The sequence below is a fragment of the Mesoplodon densirostris genome, chromosome 13 (genome assembly GCF_025265405.1).
Source record: "Mesoplodon densirostris isolate mMesDen1 chromosome 13, mMesDen1 primary haplotype, whole genome shotgun sequence".
In the NCBI taxonomy this organism is placed as follows: domain Eukaryota; kingdom Metazoa; phylum Chordata; class Mammalia; order Artiodactyla; family Ziphiidae; genus Mesoplodon; species Mesoplodon densirostris.
Window position 1 is genome coordinate 56,911,027 of NC_082673.1, and position 16,097 is coordinate 56,927,123.

The window sequence follows — 16,097 nt, forward strand, 5'->3', positions numbered from 1 at the left end:
AGATGTTAAAAAAAAAACCATTAGCCAGACTGATCAAGAAAAAGGAGAGGACTCAAATCAGTAAAATGAGAAATGAAAAAGGAGAAGTTACAACAGACACCACAGAAATACAAAGCATCCTAAGAGACTACAGGCAACTCTGTACGAATAAAGTGGACAACCTGGAAGAAATGGATAAATTCTTAGAAAGGTATAACCTTCCAAGACTGAACCAGGAAGCAATAGAAAATATGAACAGACCAACTACGAGTAATGAACTTGAAACTGTGTTTAAAAATCTTCCAACAAACAAAAGTCCAGGACTAGATGGTTTCACAGGTGAATTCTATCAAACATTTAGAGAAGAGCTAACACCCATCACCCATCCTTCTCAAACTCGACCAAAAAATTGCAGAGGAAGCAACACTCCCAAACTCATTTTATGAGGCCACCATCACCCTGATACCAAAACCAGACAAAGATACTACCAGAAAAGAAAATTACAGACCAATATCACTGATGAATATAGATGCAAAAATCCTCAACAAAATATTAGCAAACAGAATCCAACACCACGTTAAAAGTATCATAAACCATGATCAAGTGGGATTTATCCAAGGGGTGCAAGGATTCTTCAATATACATAAATCAATCAATGTAATACACCATATTAACAAATTGAAAAATAAAAACTATATGATTATATCAGTAGATGTAGAAAAAGCTTTTGACAAAATTCAACACCCATTTATGATAAAAACTCTCCAGAAGGTGGGCATAGAGAGAACCTACCTCAACCTAATAAAGGCAATATACGACAAACCCACAGCAAACATCGTTCTCAGTGGTGAAAAACTGAAAGCATTTCCTCTAAGATCAGGAAGAAGACAAGGATGTCCACTCTCACCACTATTACTCAACATAGTTTTGGAAGTCCTAGCCATGGCAATCAGAGGAGAAAAAGAAATAAAAGGAATACAAATTGGAAAAGAAGAAGTAAAGCTGTCACTGTTTGCAGATGACATGATACTATACATAGAGAATCCTAAAGATGTCATCAGAAAACTACTAGAGCTAATCAATGAATTTGGTAAAGTTGCAGGATACAGCATTAATGCACAGAAATCTCTTGCATTCCTATACACTAATGATGAAAAATCTGAAAGAGAAATTAAGGAAACACTCCCATTTACCATTGCAACAAAAAGAAAAAAACACCTAGGAGTACAGCTACCTAGGGAGACAAGAGACCTGTATGCGGAAAACTATAAGACACTGATGAAAGAAATTAAAGATGATAGCAACAGATGGAGAGATATACCATGTTCTTGGATTGGAAGAATCAATATTGTGAAAAATGACTATACTATCCAAAGCAATCTACAGATTCAATACAATCCCTATCAAGTTGCCAATGGCATTTTTTACGGAACTAGAACAAAAAATCTTAAAAATTGTGTGGAGACACAAAAGACCCTGAATAGCCAAAGCAGTCTTGAGATAAAAAAACAGATGGAGAAATCAGACTACCTGATTTCAGACTATACTACAAAGCTACAGTAATCAAGGCAGTATAGAACTGGCACAAAAACAGAAACATAGATCAATGGAACAAGATAGAAAGCCCAGAGATAAACCCACGCACCTATGCTCAACTAATCTATGACAAAGGAGGTGGGATATACAATGGAGAAAAGACAGCCTCTTCAATAAGTGGTGCTGGGAAAACTAGACAGCTACATGTAAAAGAATGAAATTAGAACACTCCCTAACACCATACACAAAAATAAACTCAAAATGGATTAGAGACCTAAATGTAAGACCAGACACTATAAAACTCTTAGAGGAAAACATAGGAAGAACACTCTTTGACATAAATCACAGGAGGATGTTTTTTGATCTACCTCCTAGAGTAATGAAAATGAAAACAAAAATACACAGTGGGACCTAATGAAACTTCAAAGCTTTTGCACATCAAAGGAAACCATAAAGAAGACAAAAAGACAACCCTCAGAATGGAGAAAATATTTGCAAGCAAATCAATGGACAAAGGATTATTCTCCAAAATATATAAACAGCTCATGCAGCTCAATTTTGAAAAAACAAACAACCGAATCCACAAATGGGCAGAAGACCTAAGTAGACATTTCTCCGAAGAAGACATACAGATGTCCAAGAAGCACATGATAATTTGCTCACCATCACTAATTATTAGAGAAATGAAAATCAAAACTACAATGAGGTGTCACCTCACACCATTTAGAATGGGCATCATCAGAAAATCTACAAACAATAAGTGTTGGAGAGGGTGTGGAGTAAAGGGAACCCTCTTGCACTGTTGGTGGGAATGTAAATTGATACAGCCAGTATGGAGAATAGTATGGAGGTTCCTTAAAAAAGTAAAAATAGAATTACCATATGATCCAGCAATCCCACTACTGGGCATATACCTAGAGAAAACCATAATTCAAAAAGACAGTCACCCCAGTGTTCATTGCAGCACTATTTATAATAACCAAGTCATGGAAACAACCTAAATGCCCGTCGACAGATAAATGGATAAAGAAGATGTGGTACATATATACAATGGAATATTACTCAGGCATAAAAAGGAACGAAATTGGGTCATTTGTTGAGACGTGGATGGATCTAGAGACTGTCATACAGAGTGAAGTAAGTCAGAAAGAGAAACACAAATATCGTATATCAATGCATATATGTGGAACCTAGAAAAATGGTACAGATGAACCGGTTTGCTGGGCAGAAGTTGAGACACAGATGTAGAGAACACATGTATGGACACCAAGGGGGGAAAGCTGTGGTGGTGTGGTGGTGGTGGTGTGATGAATTGGGCGATTGGCGTTGACATGTATACACTGATGTGTGTAAAATGGATGACTAATAAGAACCTGCTGTATAAAAAAAATAAAGTTCAAAAATTTAAAAAAGAAAAAGGGTTTTTTTTGGTTAACTTACGTGGAACCCAAACATCAGAGCAATTTACATAACCAAGCTGGTGCAAATGATTTTACGTGGTTGATTTGGGTATTTTGAGTATGTTGGCTATCTTCACATGGTATAACATTGATTGTTCTCAATTAATGTCTCTATTTGATCGTTATCAACTTCAACTGGTCTATCTGACCGTGGGGCATGGTCCAGCGAGAAATCTACAGCACAAAACTTTGTAAACCACTTTTGACATGTGCTCTCAGTCACAGCATCTTCTCCATACACCGCACAAATCTTTTTTTGCATTTCAGTTGTGTTTTTACCTTTCTTGAAATAATAGAGCATAATATGCCAAAAATGTTGCTTTTCCTTCCATGTTCAGTATTAAAATGGCTACACAAAAATTCATCAATGTTGGTTTTTTTTTAAATGCACGCTGATATGACAGCTGTCACGATACAGTCTTAACAAAATTGTTTCGAATGAAGTTAAAGACAACTAAGCACTACTAGAGTCATCTTACGGAAAACACCAGTCAAAGATTTTGGCCAACCCAATATATGTATGTACACACACACAGGGTGCAATGGAAATATTTAGGGTATAGATAAATTAAAAATTATGTTGCCCACTGGGTCTGAAGTTGTGACCTAGACATCTTTGATCTTCATCTAGCATGGAGGTTAGGAAATATTTTCTGTAAAGGGCCAGTTATTAAATATTTTAGGCTTTGCAAGCCATATATTTTCTGTTACAGCTCTTTCATTTTTTGATGTACTGTGAAATCAGCCATAAACCATAAATAAACTAATGTTTGTGACTATGTTCCAATAAAACTTTATTTATAACAACAGATGGCACAGCCTGATTTGGCCAGCTCCGATCTGATACAATGTCTGGTTCATAATAGCCATTTATGTATTTACTGCACTGCATAAAAACTGAACTGCATAAAATCACACGGGGTTTTCAGAGATCGATAATCAGAATCATAGTCATTGAAATGTAGAATAAGAAGCTACTTCTGATTTTTCTGGTTTAGCAATCTATCTTTTTTGGGACATAGATGCTTGAAAATCTGTTGAAAAAGTTATAGACCCACATAGGCACATTTAAAATTTGCATGTGACTGTGGGGTATTCACATACTCACTGAAGTCTACCTATAGGCCCCAGCTAAGCCTGTGATCTAGCTTACATTTTGTGGATGAGAAATTGGAAACTTAGATATTTTGGTGTAGATGAGGAATACCTTATTATACTTTACAATACCTGTGGTATGCATGAGGTATATATTACTAAATTAGTAGTCATTTAGTCAAGATTTTGTTTTCTGCAGAAAATATTGAATATGAAATGGAAGGGGTGGGGTGTGTGTGTGTGTGTGTTTGCTTAATGCTTGCCACCTTAGGCTGTTAGGGCTTGGTTTTCTGAAAAATATCTCTTGAAGGGAGTTTAATAATAGTTGGAGAGAGTATCAGATAATTTAAGAATATTTGTAATATATCAGCTCTTCGAGAGCCTGGGCCAAAAATGGCAATGTATTTTATAGAAGATAGCACAATCATTTCTTGTCTACTTGCCTGTGGGGAAGCTCAGCAATTTAAGCTATCTAATCACTGTTCCTTTCTGGAACATCTAAGAATAGAGAGAACCTTGTTGTAAATGAAAAAGAAATTCAGAGCTTATTTTACCTCTTCTATTTTTATGCTTTTACTGTTTTTAACATTTTCCATTAACATTTTCAGGAAAAACTTAAAAAAAAAAAAGACCAGATGTGTAAGTTAAGTTAATATTACATGGTGGACACCTTAACTTCTAAATTTCAGGGGATTAGCACGACAAAAGTGTTTGTTTTCTTTATGTACTAGTCAAGGTAGTGTTCTGTCAGAAGCCCAGGTTCCTTTTATCTTGAGGCTCTGCTATGCCCTACCCAGGCTTTGAATTATACTGCTTTCATCCTTTTTTTCTTTTTTTTTTAAACATCTTTATTAGAGTATAATTGCTTTTCAATGGTGTATCAGTTTCTGCTTTGTAACAAAGTGAATCAGTTATATACATATACATATGTCCCCATATCTCTTCCCTCTTGCATATCCCTCCCTCCAACCCTCCCTAGCCCACCCCTCTAGGTGGTCACAAAGCACAGAGCTGATCTCCCTCTGCTATGTGGCTGCTTCTCACTAGCTATCTATTTTACATTTCGTAGTGTATATATGTCCATGCCACTCTCTCACTTTGTCCCAGCTTACCCTTCCCCCTCCCTGTATCCTCAAGTCCATTCTCTAGTAGGTCTGCAGACCTGCTTTCAGCCTTTTTAAGTGGAGAATCTGGAGAAGACCTATCAACTTCTTACTACCCCCAGGTTGGAAGTGATACATATCCTTCTCAAATTTCATTGAGGAAAACTATCTTCATGGACATTATGTATATCTTAGAAGTCGTATCTCAGAAACAATTCTACATTTTGGAAGGGGAAACACAAAATATTGATGGATAGCTAGCCATTTCTGCCATACAGGTGTTCTTTCTCCTTAATATATTGATCATTTTAAAAGTATGTTATGCTTTTGTCAATAACCTTCAATCTATCTAGATAGATATTAATCTATCTAACCTTCAATCTATATTTTGTTTATAACAGAAAAAGTGATAACTGGAGAGCTTTTATTTCATTCTAATTAGATTGAGTTTCAAAACATTGCTTAGTGGAAGCAGGCTGTTCAGTTCCCCAAATCTTTATTGCTGTATGCTGGAGTAGCTATTTTTGCCCTTAGAGAATTAATGGCTTAGTATAGGAGATTTTGTAAACTACTAACTACAGTGCAAAACCAAAGCAAAGTGGAGCTCTAAGGAGGCACAATTAATATTTTTGGGATACTAAAAGAAAGGAGTGGTTATGTTCAGGTGTATGTGGCTTCTAAAACACAGAGGTAAAATGGAGAGGTAAGAAAAATTGAAAATGAAGGGATGGAAAATGGTATAGTAGAAAAGCACTATCCAAAAATAACATAAAGATCAGGCAAAATAAAACTTAAGGCAAAAGCATTGATGGACCTATATAATAGATGCTGAATTATAGTAAAAGGCACTGTTCTCCAAAAAATATATGATGGCTTTGTATGTACCTAACAGCCTATCTTTGAAATGTAATAATCAAGCAGACAAAAAAAAAATACCCAAACTGGGTCTTTGAATAGCACAATTAACAAGATTGTTTTATCGATACATGTAAAACTCTGCACCCAGCAGATAAGACAGTACATTCTTTTGATGCACACATTGGGTATGTATAGACATTGAAAAAGAGTTGATCAAAAAGGAATTCTTGACAAATTTCAAAGAATCATTATCATAAAGACCATCCTCTCTGGCCACAATACAATTAAATTAGAATAATTACCGATATGTTTGAATTTATTTCTACCATTTTATTATTTGTTTTGTCTTTGTAAGCTCTGATTTTCATTCTTCTATTTCCCCTCTGGTGCTTACTGTTTACTTTTCAGTGTCCTGAAATAGCTGCTCCATAATTTCTTTCCAGGTTTTCTGGCTACCTTCAGTGAGAAAGAGTGGAATGTGCTTACTTTATCTTACCCAGAACATGCAACCTGTTAACATTTTGATGTACAACCTTTTAGAGACTTTTGTTTCTTTATGTGTGTGTGTGTGCACATACACATATACATTTTTTTTTTTGTAATTTGTGTTTTTTAACATTAGGAACATGTTTCAAGGACATTAATATTTTCACAATGTTATTTTAATCATTGGCATGTATTACATTGTGTAATTGTTCCATAGTTTGTTTAATCAGTCCCTTTTTTTGTTATTTAGGTTATTTTTCATTTTCTGTTTTCTAAAATGCTTTAACAAACATACTGGTAGGTAAATCTTTGCACACACCTCTGTTTATTTCCTTAGGAGAAATTATCAACTATAAAATCAAAATTTGTGAGTAATTTTAAGGTTTTGGTATGTGTAAACAAATTATTCCCTGTGAAAAATTTTGTTAACAATATTTTCTAACAAGCACATTTTTGGTCCAATGCTGTTTTTTATTATCAAAAAATATTTCTTTGAAACTTTTATAGATGGAAAATGCTGTCATATCTTTTATTGCTAGCAGGAATTATCATTTTTTTAAACCATTCTCTTTTCATTTCGTTATGAAGAATAGCAAATTTTTATATTTTGTTAGCTGATCGATATTGAGTATTTTTCAGTTATATCTTTTGGATTTTCTATATAAAAAACAGTCATCTTCATGTAATGGTGATTTTGTGTTCTTCTTGTCAGTACTTACACTTATTTCTCTTTTTTACCCTTCCTTAGTTGTTTAGAACTTCTCTGTCTTAAATAATAATACTGGTAATAAGTATTTTCAACTCACAGCTATTTTCCTTAGCTCCTACAGTAACTGCCCTAAGTTATCTTTTAGTTACTAAAGCTGATGGATTAAAAAAATATTCTTGTATTATAGAACCTCTCTACTGCATTACCAATAAGGAATCCTTATTCTTAACCTTCCAAATAAGTTTTGTTTTGAAATAATTTTAACCTTACAAGAAAGGCAAGAACATTAGAGGGAACTAACTTTTCCTTTAACTATAGGTTGCCTATATTATGCTGCATAACCCCCCGAAATATTTTACACCAAAAATTTGGTGAGGAAGTTTTTAGGTGCTGTAACCAAGTCATCAACCATGGAATCTCTGTTTTTGAGCAACTTGGCTTCCTAGTGACCATGTTAGGATAAACTGATTGCAAGTACTGTCTGTTTGTAACCCAAGTATTTGCCACACACTATTTAATTTAATCATATCAGATAAATAAAATATAATCTTTGCTCTCTAGGATTTCATAGTTTAACAGAGAAGGTAATTATACATAAACATATACAAATGATATGCTTATGAGGTAACATAAGCCCAAGAAAAGTGATACAGTCTCCTTAATGTTGATGTGTAGGGTGAGGGACATTGGAGAAGAGGATATAGGGCAGAGGACATTCATACTGGGCCTGAACAAGATGGGAGAATGGACAAAGTGTTCTACACAGAGGGAAGATCATGAGCAAAGTCAGTGAAAATTCATAGTGTTTTTTCTGGCCCTGTGGGCATTAGATGTATGTGTTTGGAGGAATGGGGTTTGTGGGTGGGAGAGAGTTGGATAATGATAAGAATTTCTGGAAAGGTTGACTAGCAGGAGGCTGTTGTTTTAGAGCCATCTAATATGACGTCTTAGAGGTTCTTATCCCCAGAATGACCTTGCGTTTTCAGATGCTTGTGGAATAGACCTGAATTACTTTTATTGCACTTGAAGAGATATATTCCTAGGGATATGGAGTGATGAGAGCTCTTAGATCTGCTCTTTTTTTTTTTGCCGTACTCAGGCCTCTCACTGTTGTGGCCTCTCTCGCTACGGAGCACAGGCTCCGGACACGCAGGCTCAGGGGCATGGCTCACGGGCCCAGCCACTCTGTGGGATCTTCCCGGACCGGGGCACGAACCCGTGTCCCCTGCATCAGCAGGCGGACTCTCAACCACTGCGCCACCAGGGAAGCCCGAAACTGTTCATTTTTAACATCTCTCTTGAGTAGTGATAGCATGGGGGAAATATACATTTTAAGGTTGAACATTTTGATACTTAAAATTTCTTTTGGAAGTGTAATTTGTTAAGCATCATTTTAGCATCTGCTCTCGTAAAATATTTGTTCCCTAAATTTATTGATATTTTGTATGTTAATTTTATAGCATATGATAATTGGCACTCTAAAAGCTGCTAATATGAGAAAAACTTGAACTTAGTCATTCTACATTTCTTTTCTATTTGTATCCATTGGTAATGAATGAAGGAGTTGGTTTTTGCAAGCATTTGCGGTTGAATAAATTTAAGTAAGCTTTCTTCTAGCAGGCTTCGGTGTAGGTGTTAACAATGTCAATTGCTGACAGAAGTTGATTCTATTTTGTCAGTAAAGTTCTGGTTTAAAGAATACAAGCAGGGTCTTCCCTGGTGGCGCAGTGGTTGGGAGTCCGCCTGCCGATGCAGGGGACACGGGTTCATGCCCCGGTCCGGGAAGACCCCACATGCCGCGGAGCGGCTGGGCCTGTGAGCCATGGCCGCTGAGCCTGCGCGTCCGGAGCCTGTGCTCTGCAATGGGAGAGGCCACAACAGTGAGAGGCCCGCATACCGCAAAAAAAAAAAAAATAAATAAAGAATACAAGCAGATAGTTATTTCATGAAATAGCTAAAATTTTAATTAGTTTTTACATAGGTTTTATAGTGGAAAATGCATTTGAATAAAGTTTTTAATCTTTTTCTCGTTTGTCTTTTTAAATGCTGTTTAGGTTTAGTTTCACTTATATTTTCAATTATATTCCTCAATAATATATCTATATACACATTTATTGTGTGAGAAACTTCTGAGATTATGAATTCGCATCATGCTTTATCTGTTTTCTTTCTTTCCCTACTCTTCTCTTTTGTCTTCTTCATTGTGTTCTTTTCCCCCTCTTTCTTTAATACTTTCTGTTTTCTTCCTCAGTCATGTTCTCCCCCCTTCTGTGTTTCAGTATTATACATTAGTAAGTGGAAATCATTGAATCCGTTATGATGGTCTTGTTTCTTCTATCTTTCTTCCTCCAGGCCTTGTTTTTGAATGTCTTTATGGGTATTTAAAGTAGGAAGAGAAGACGGTAGCTGAAAAAAGAACCTTAAAGAAGCTCTTCTTCCTCTTATGTATTGTATAATCAGTATATAGTAACACTGTTTCATTTGGGAAAATAAAACAGGCAGAAATCAGACAAAGTACTTGTAGATTAGGATAATCTTTGAATGGGATCTAGAATTATGTTGTTAAAAGGTATGGCTTCTATGGTTTCTCTTAGTATGTGAAAGTTCATGATATAGAACTTCTTTATAGTGGTTTTTGTTTGGGTGGATCTGCTACTTATTAGCTGTGTCTCTTTGGCAAGCCTGTTTACTTATCTGAATGTTAGTTTCATCTTTGCAAAATATGATAAATGATACCCATCTTTCACATGTATTGTTTAGTAACATTTTAAGAATAATTATTTATTGATTTAACTTCTAATTGGATTCATTTTTCCCCTATTTTATAGGTTACGTGCAGAGTCTGATTAGACGAGTTGTAAATAACGTAAATATTGTCATAAATAATCTCATACTAAAATATGTTGAAGATGATATTGTTCTTTCAGTCAACATCACTTCTGCAGAATGCTATACAGTAGGTGAATTGTGGGATCGTGCATTCATGGATATTTCTGGTGAGTAAACGTCAAGAAGAGTATAGCTTTTTCTATTGTTGAAACAGTTATCTTGCATTCTACACCTTTTTTTGGGCCACCAGGCTCCTGGATAAGTCTAATGAATGCTTTATGCCTTCAGCCTGGAAAAGTGCACATATGTAAAATTTAGCATACAATTATATTAATTTTTATTCTTTCTTACTGGTTACTTTCTTGCTTCAAATATTATATATAGTATTTTACAATGCTATGGGTTGAAGGAATAAAAATTAAATAATACTTAGTTAAAATTTTGAATCTTTGTGAAAGAGGAAAGGGGACACGTTGCTTTTGCATAGTTCAGTAATGGCAAAACAGTGTATCTGACTGATTTATGTTTTAGGTTTGTGTACTACAGAGCATATTTGGGATTTTTGGATAATCCCAAAGCCTCCTTTATTATGTGCTGCATTCTCCTTCTGCTTATATTAAAAGAACTATTAAGTAATAATATAATTTAATAACTACCAAATATTTATTATTATTTTATTTATTATGTTCTACATGGAAGGTAGGCACTGTGTCAAGCCTTGAAATTAGAGCTTTGAAAAAAATAGTGCTGCTTCTTAGTTTTGTCAGAAGACATAATAGTTAAGTAAGGCACAACACTTGTTGATACATGTTCTGATAGGGTAAGCAGTGGGTATTTTTGGAAAATATAGTAAGGAGACTATTGTGAACACCTTTTATTTGTGACTTGCCATTGTACATAATTGTTAAAGGTGCTGGCACTAAAGTTAGACTACCTGAGTTTGAACCCTGGCTCTCCCAACTTCATAGAGATGTATGACCTTGGGTGAGTTACTTCACTTCACTGTCTCTTAGTTTCCTCACATATATACCATAGCATAAAAGTGTCTTAACATAGTCAGCACTCAGAAAATGAACTACTATTATTATTATTTAAATTCATTTTCTCAGATTCTCATTACAATTCCATAAAGTGATATCCTTTCTCATTTGTTTAGTCATATATTCATTTACTTATTTTAAGTCCTAGTTACAAGAAAGCAAAGTGAAATTGAGTCTCAGGGTTACTTAACTTGTCTTATTAGGGCATACAAATAGGAACTAGAAGAATTGGAATATAGTTTTGTTTTTGTATGTTCTTTAATGTTTGGCCTTCACATTTTAATAATGAAGAATAATCCTGATCTTGCAGCTCTGTCGTGAGGCATAAATAAGAGCATATGCAAAGGCCCAAACTTTGTTTCTGAGTCATTTTCAATGCCTCCTTCTTATCTTCTGTGGAAAGAAATATTTGGTTAAAATGCCAAAATAAAAAGTTATGAAAAATAGAAAACAAACAACTGGATGATGCAGGATTGAATAAATGAGTTGACATTTTAGGGGAAGAAATGTCATTAATAGTTTTTCCATAGACGTAAAGCAAATATTACTCTGGGAAGTTATTTATAATGAATTAGAAAGAGTCTTGGATTGGGAGTTAGGGGATCTTGGTTCAAATCTTCCCTCCAGCACTAACCTAGTGCAACCTTGGGTAAGTCATTTGTAAATGTGAATTATCATTACTGCCAACCCACCAGTGTATTTATGAGAGTCAAGTATGATACCACATGAAAGCTCATGATGATGGTGGTGGTAAAGACAGCAAATAGTATTTTCCATTTATTGAGTGAGTGCTTTTAACTGCTCTGCCTGGTGCTGTTTATGTTTTTTGTTTTTGTTGTTCTTTTTTAGTTAATTATCTTGTTTGAATCCTTTACCTTCTGAGGTAGATACTGTTTCCCTTTTATTAATTTTTAATGCAACATTTGGTACTTAAAAGGATTTATGTAACAGATACTTGTTATAACACAATATAATTAATGCTTACCCTTTAAGTAACTAGAACATTAACAGTTTGCCCCTTCCAATGTATTTTTCCCTGTCCTATTCCCTTGCTTCCTCCTAGAGTTAACTGCTGTATTAAATTTTATCATTTAATTGCTTTAAAAAAGTGCTGTAAAAAGGAATGAAGTCCTGATACATGCTAAAACATGGATGAATCTTGAAAACATTATGCGTACATGTAAGCATTTCTTTAGGACATATATAGTACTTAGGAGTGGGTTTGTTAGTTCGGAGGATATGCAAATATTCACATTCTCAAAATAATGCAGAATTATTTTCCACAGTGCTTGTTAGATAGACATAGTTATTATCGTCATTTTATAGATTAAATTGTAGTATGTTATGTAAAGTAAGTACCAGAACCACAATTCATTTTGTATCTTTAAGATAGTTCCTGTTATATTCGTGTTTAAGAAAAATATTTTTCAAAGCTTAGTAATTTCCTCTCTCTGAAAAATTTTCTAGGATATCCTTGAAATATGATCACTTTATATTCTTATACCATAATGGATAAGAACATATGCTCTGGAGTAAGGTTGTCAGAGTTTGAATTACACCTCTGCTCTTTATAAACTGTCTAACATTACAGATTATTTACCCTTACTGTGCCTTTGTTCCACAGCTTTTAAACAGAGCCATATAAATATTATAAGAGATAATGGATGTAAAAGATTTAATGTAGTGTCTAATAGCAAATACTCAGTGAATTATAATTATTATAAAGAGAGGGAAGGAAGCATCTAGCTGGTTTCTTTCATTTCTTATCCTATTATGATAATTTCTTTAATTTCTTTAATTTATGTACATGTATATAATAACAGTAACTAAATCATTTATATACTATGTAAAATGAAATTATATGGTAAGTTTGTGTTTTTTTTCAACTAACAGACAAATTTGAAATTTATTGGCTGAATAAAACTTTACTGTTTTCATACATGTGCATACTCTTTATACTTCTTAAAAACTTAAATCCAAAAAAAGAGAAGAAAATTAAATGTTGAATTAATTAGAGGTTGCCAGGATATACTCAGAAATAGAAAGTATAGTTTATTGTTTTGAAGATTCTCATGGCCATAGCATGTGGATAGTTGCTAGCTGAAAGTCACTGACCAAGTAGATTTGGGCCTAATGTTCACCTAGGAATTGATTATTAGTTAGGAATAAATTTGCTAAAGGTTTTATTTTCTAGTTTGATACTTTACCAGCAATTGTTTCCATTTTTATTCCCTTGAAAACAAACTTTATACCATTACTGGTAATTTTGTAATTTCTTCATTAGTTATTATTTAGAGGCGTGCTGGCCACCAGAATATTCTGTGATGATGGAAATGTTTTATTTTTTACTGTCCAGTACCCTAGCCACTAACTGTATGTGGCTTTTGAGTACATGAAATGTGGCTAATGTAACCAAGGACCTGAAATTTTAGTTTTACATAATTTTAGTTAATTCATAGGTAAATTTAAATAACACCGTATTGATGGTGGCTACCATACTGAAGAGTGCAGTTTTTGAGAGTAGCAGTAAGTTTTTCAGTGAAAAATAAATGTTAAATGAGCAACTGTTACTCAAAAACAAAATATATATATATATATATTTTAAATTTTTTGCTTTATAACAAATTTAATCAGTTATACATATACGTATGTTTCCATATCCCCTCCCTTTTGCGTCTCCCTCCCACCCTCCATATCCCACCCCTCCAGGCGGTCACAAAGCACCGAGCTGATCTCCCTGTGCTATGCGGCTGCTTCCCACTAGCTATCTACCTTATGTTTGGTAGTGTATATATGTCCATGCCGCTCTTTCACTTTGTCACAGCTTACCCATCCCCCTCCCCATATCCTCAAGTCCATTCTCTAGTAGGTCTGTGTCTTTATTCCTGTCTTACCCCTATGCTCTTCATGACATTTTTTTTTCTTAAATTCCATATATATGTGTTAGCATACAGTATTTGTCTTTCTCTTTCTGACTTACTTCACTCTGTATGACAGACTCTAGGTCTATCCACCTCATTACAAATAGCTCAATTTCATTTCTTTTTATGGTTGAGTAATATTCCATTGTATATATGTGCCACATCTTCTTTATCCATTCATCCGATGATGGACACTTAGGTTGTTTCCATCTCCGGGCTATTGTAAATAGGGCTGCTATGAACATTTTGGTACATGTATCTTTTTGAATTATGGTTTTCTCAGGGTATATGCCCAGTAGTGGGATTGCTGGGTCATATGGTAGTTCTATTTGTAGTTTTTTAAGGAACCTCCATACCGTTCTCCATAGCGGCTGTACCAATTCACATTCCCACCAGCAGTGCAAGAGTGTTCCCTTTTTTCCACACCCTCTCCAGCATTTATTGTTTCTAGATTTTTTGATGATGGCCATTCTGACTGGTGTGAAATGATATCTCATTGTAGTTTTGATTTGCATTTCTCTAATGAGTAAAGATGTTGAGCATCCTTTCATGTGTTTGTTGGCAGTCTGTATATCTTCTGTGGAGAAATGTCTATTTAGGTCTTCTGCCCATTTTTGGATTGGGTTGTTTGTTTTTTTGATATTGAGCTGCATGAGCTGCTTGTAAATTTTGGAGATTAATCCCTTGTCAGTTGCTTCATATGCAAATATTTTATCCCATTCTGATGGTTGTCTTTTCATCTTGTTTATGGTTTCCTTTGCTGTGCAAAAGCTTTTAAGTTTCATTAGGTCCCATTTATTTATTTTTCTTTTATTTCCATTTCTCTAGGAGCCAGGTCAAAAAGGATCTTGCTGTGATTTATGTCATAGAGTGTTCTGCCTATGTTTTCCTCTAAGAGTTTGATAGTGTCTGGCCTTACATTTAGGTCTTTAATCCATTTTGAGCTTATTTTTGTGTATGGTGTTAGGGAGTGATCTAATCTCATACTTTTACATGTCCCTATCCAGTTTTCCCAGCACCACTTATTGAAGAGACTGTCCTTTCTCCACTGCACATTCCTGCCTCCTTTATCAAAGATAAGGTGACCATATGTCCGTGGGTTTATCTCTGGGCTTTCTATCCTGTTCCATTGATCTATATTTCTGTTTTTGTGCCAGTACCATACTGTCTTGATTACTGTGGCTTTGTAGTATACTCTGAAGTCAGGGAGTCTGATCCCTCCAGCTCCATTTTTCGTTCTCAAGATTGCTTTGGCTATTCGGGGTCTTTTGTGTTTCCATACAAATTGTGAAATTTTTTGTTCTAGTTCTGTGAAAAATACCAGTGGTAGTTTGATAGGGATTGCATTGAATCTGTAGATTGCTTTGGATAGTAGAGTCATTTTCACAATGTTGATTCTTCCAATCCAAGAACATGGTACATCTCTCCATCTATTTGTATCATCTTTAATTTCTTTCATCAGTGTCTTATAATTTTCTGCATACAGGTGTTTTGTCTCCTTAGGTAGGTTTATTCCTAGATATTTTATTCTTTTTGTTGCAATGGTAAATGGGAGTGTTTCCTTGATTTCACTTTCAGATTTTTCATCATTAGTATATAGGAATGCCAGAGATTTCTGTGCATTAATTTTGTATCCTGATACTTTACCAAATTCATTGATTAGCTCTAGTAGTTTTCTGGTAGCATCTTTAGGATTCTCTATGTATAGTATCATGTCATCTGCAAACAGTGACAGCTTTACTTCTTCTTTTCCGATTTGGATTCCTTTTATTTCCTTTTCTTCTCTGATTGCTGTGGCTAAAACTTCCAAAACTAGGTTGAATAAGAGTGGTGAGAGTGGGCAACCTTGTCTTGTTCGTGATCTTAGTGGAAATGGTTTCAATTTTTCACTATTGAGGATGATGTTGGCTGTGGGTTTGTCATATATGGCCTTTATTATGTTGAGGAAAGTTCCCTCTATGCCTACTTTCTGCAGGGTTTTTATCATAAATGGGTGTTGAATTTTGTCGAAAGCTTTCTCTGCATCTATTGAGATGATCATATGGTTTTTCTCCTTCAATTTGTTAATATGGTGTATCACG

General features: G+C 34.8%; 1 protein-coding gene across 11 annotated transcripts in view; it reads left to right on the forward strand.

Moving 5' to 3' along the window:
- The window catches only part of VPS13B (vacuolar protein sorting 13 homolog B), a 791,444-nt gene that overhangs the window by 51,896 nt on the left and 723,451 nt on the right, over positions 1–16,097 (forward strand). For all 11 annotated transcript variants that reach the window (XM_060116063.1, XM_060116054.1, XM_060116052.1 and 8 more), the window contains one exon: positions 10,055–10,222. In XM_060116063.1, coding sequence (XP_059972046.1) covers positions 10,055–10,222 — 168 coding nt within the window. The remainder of the gene's footprint in view (positions 1–10,054; positions 10,223–16,097) is intronic.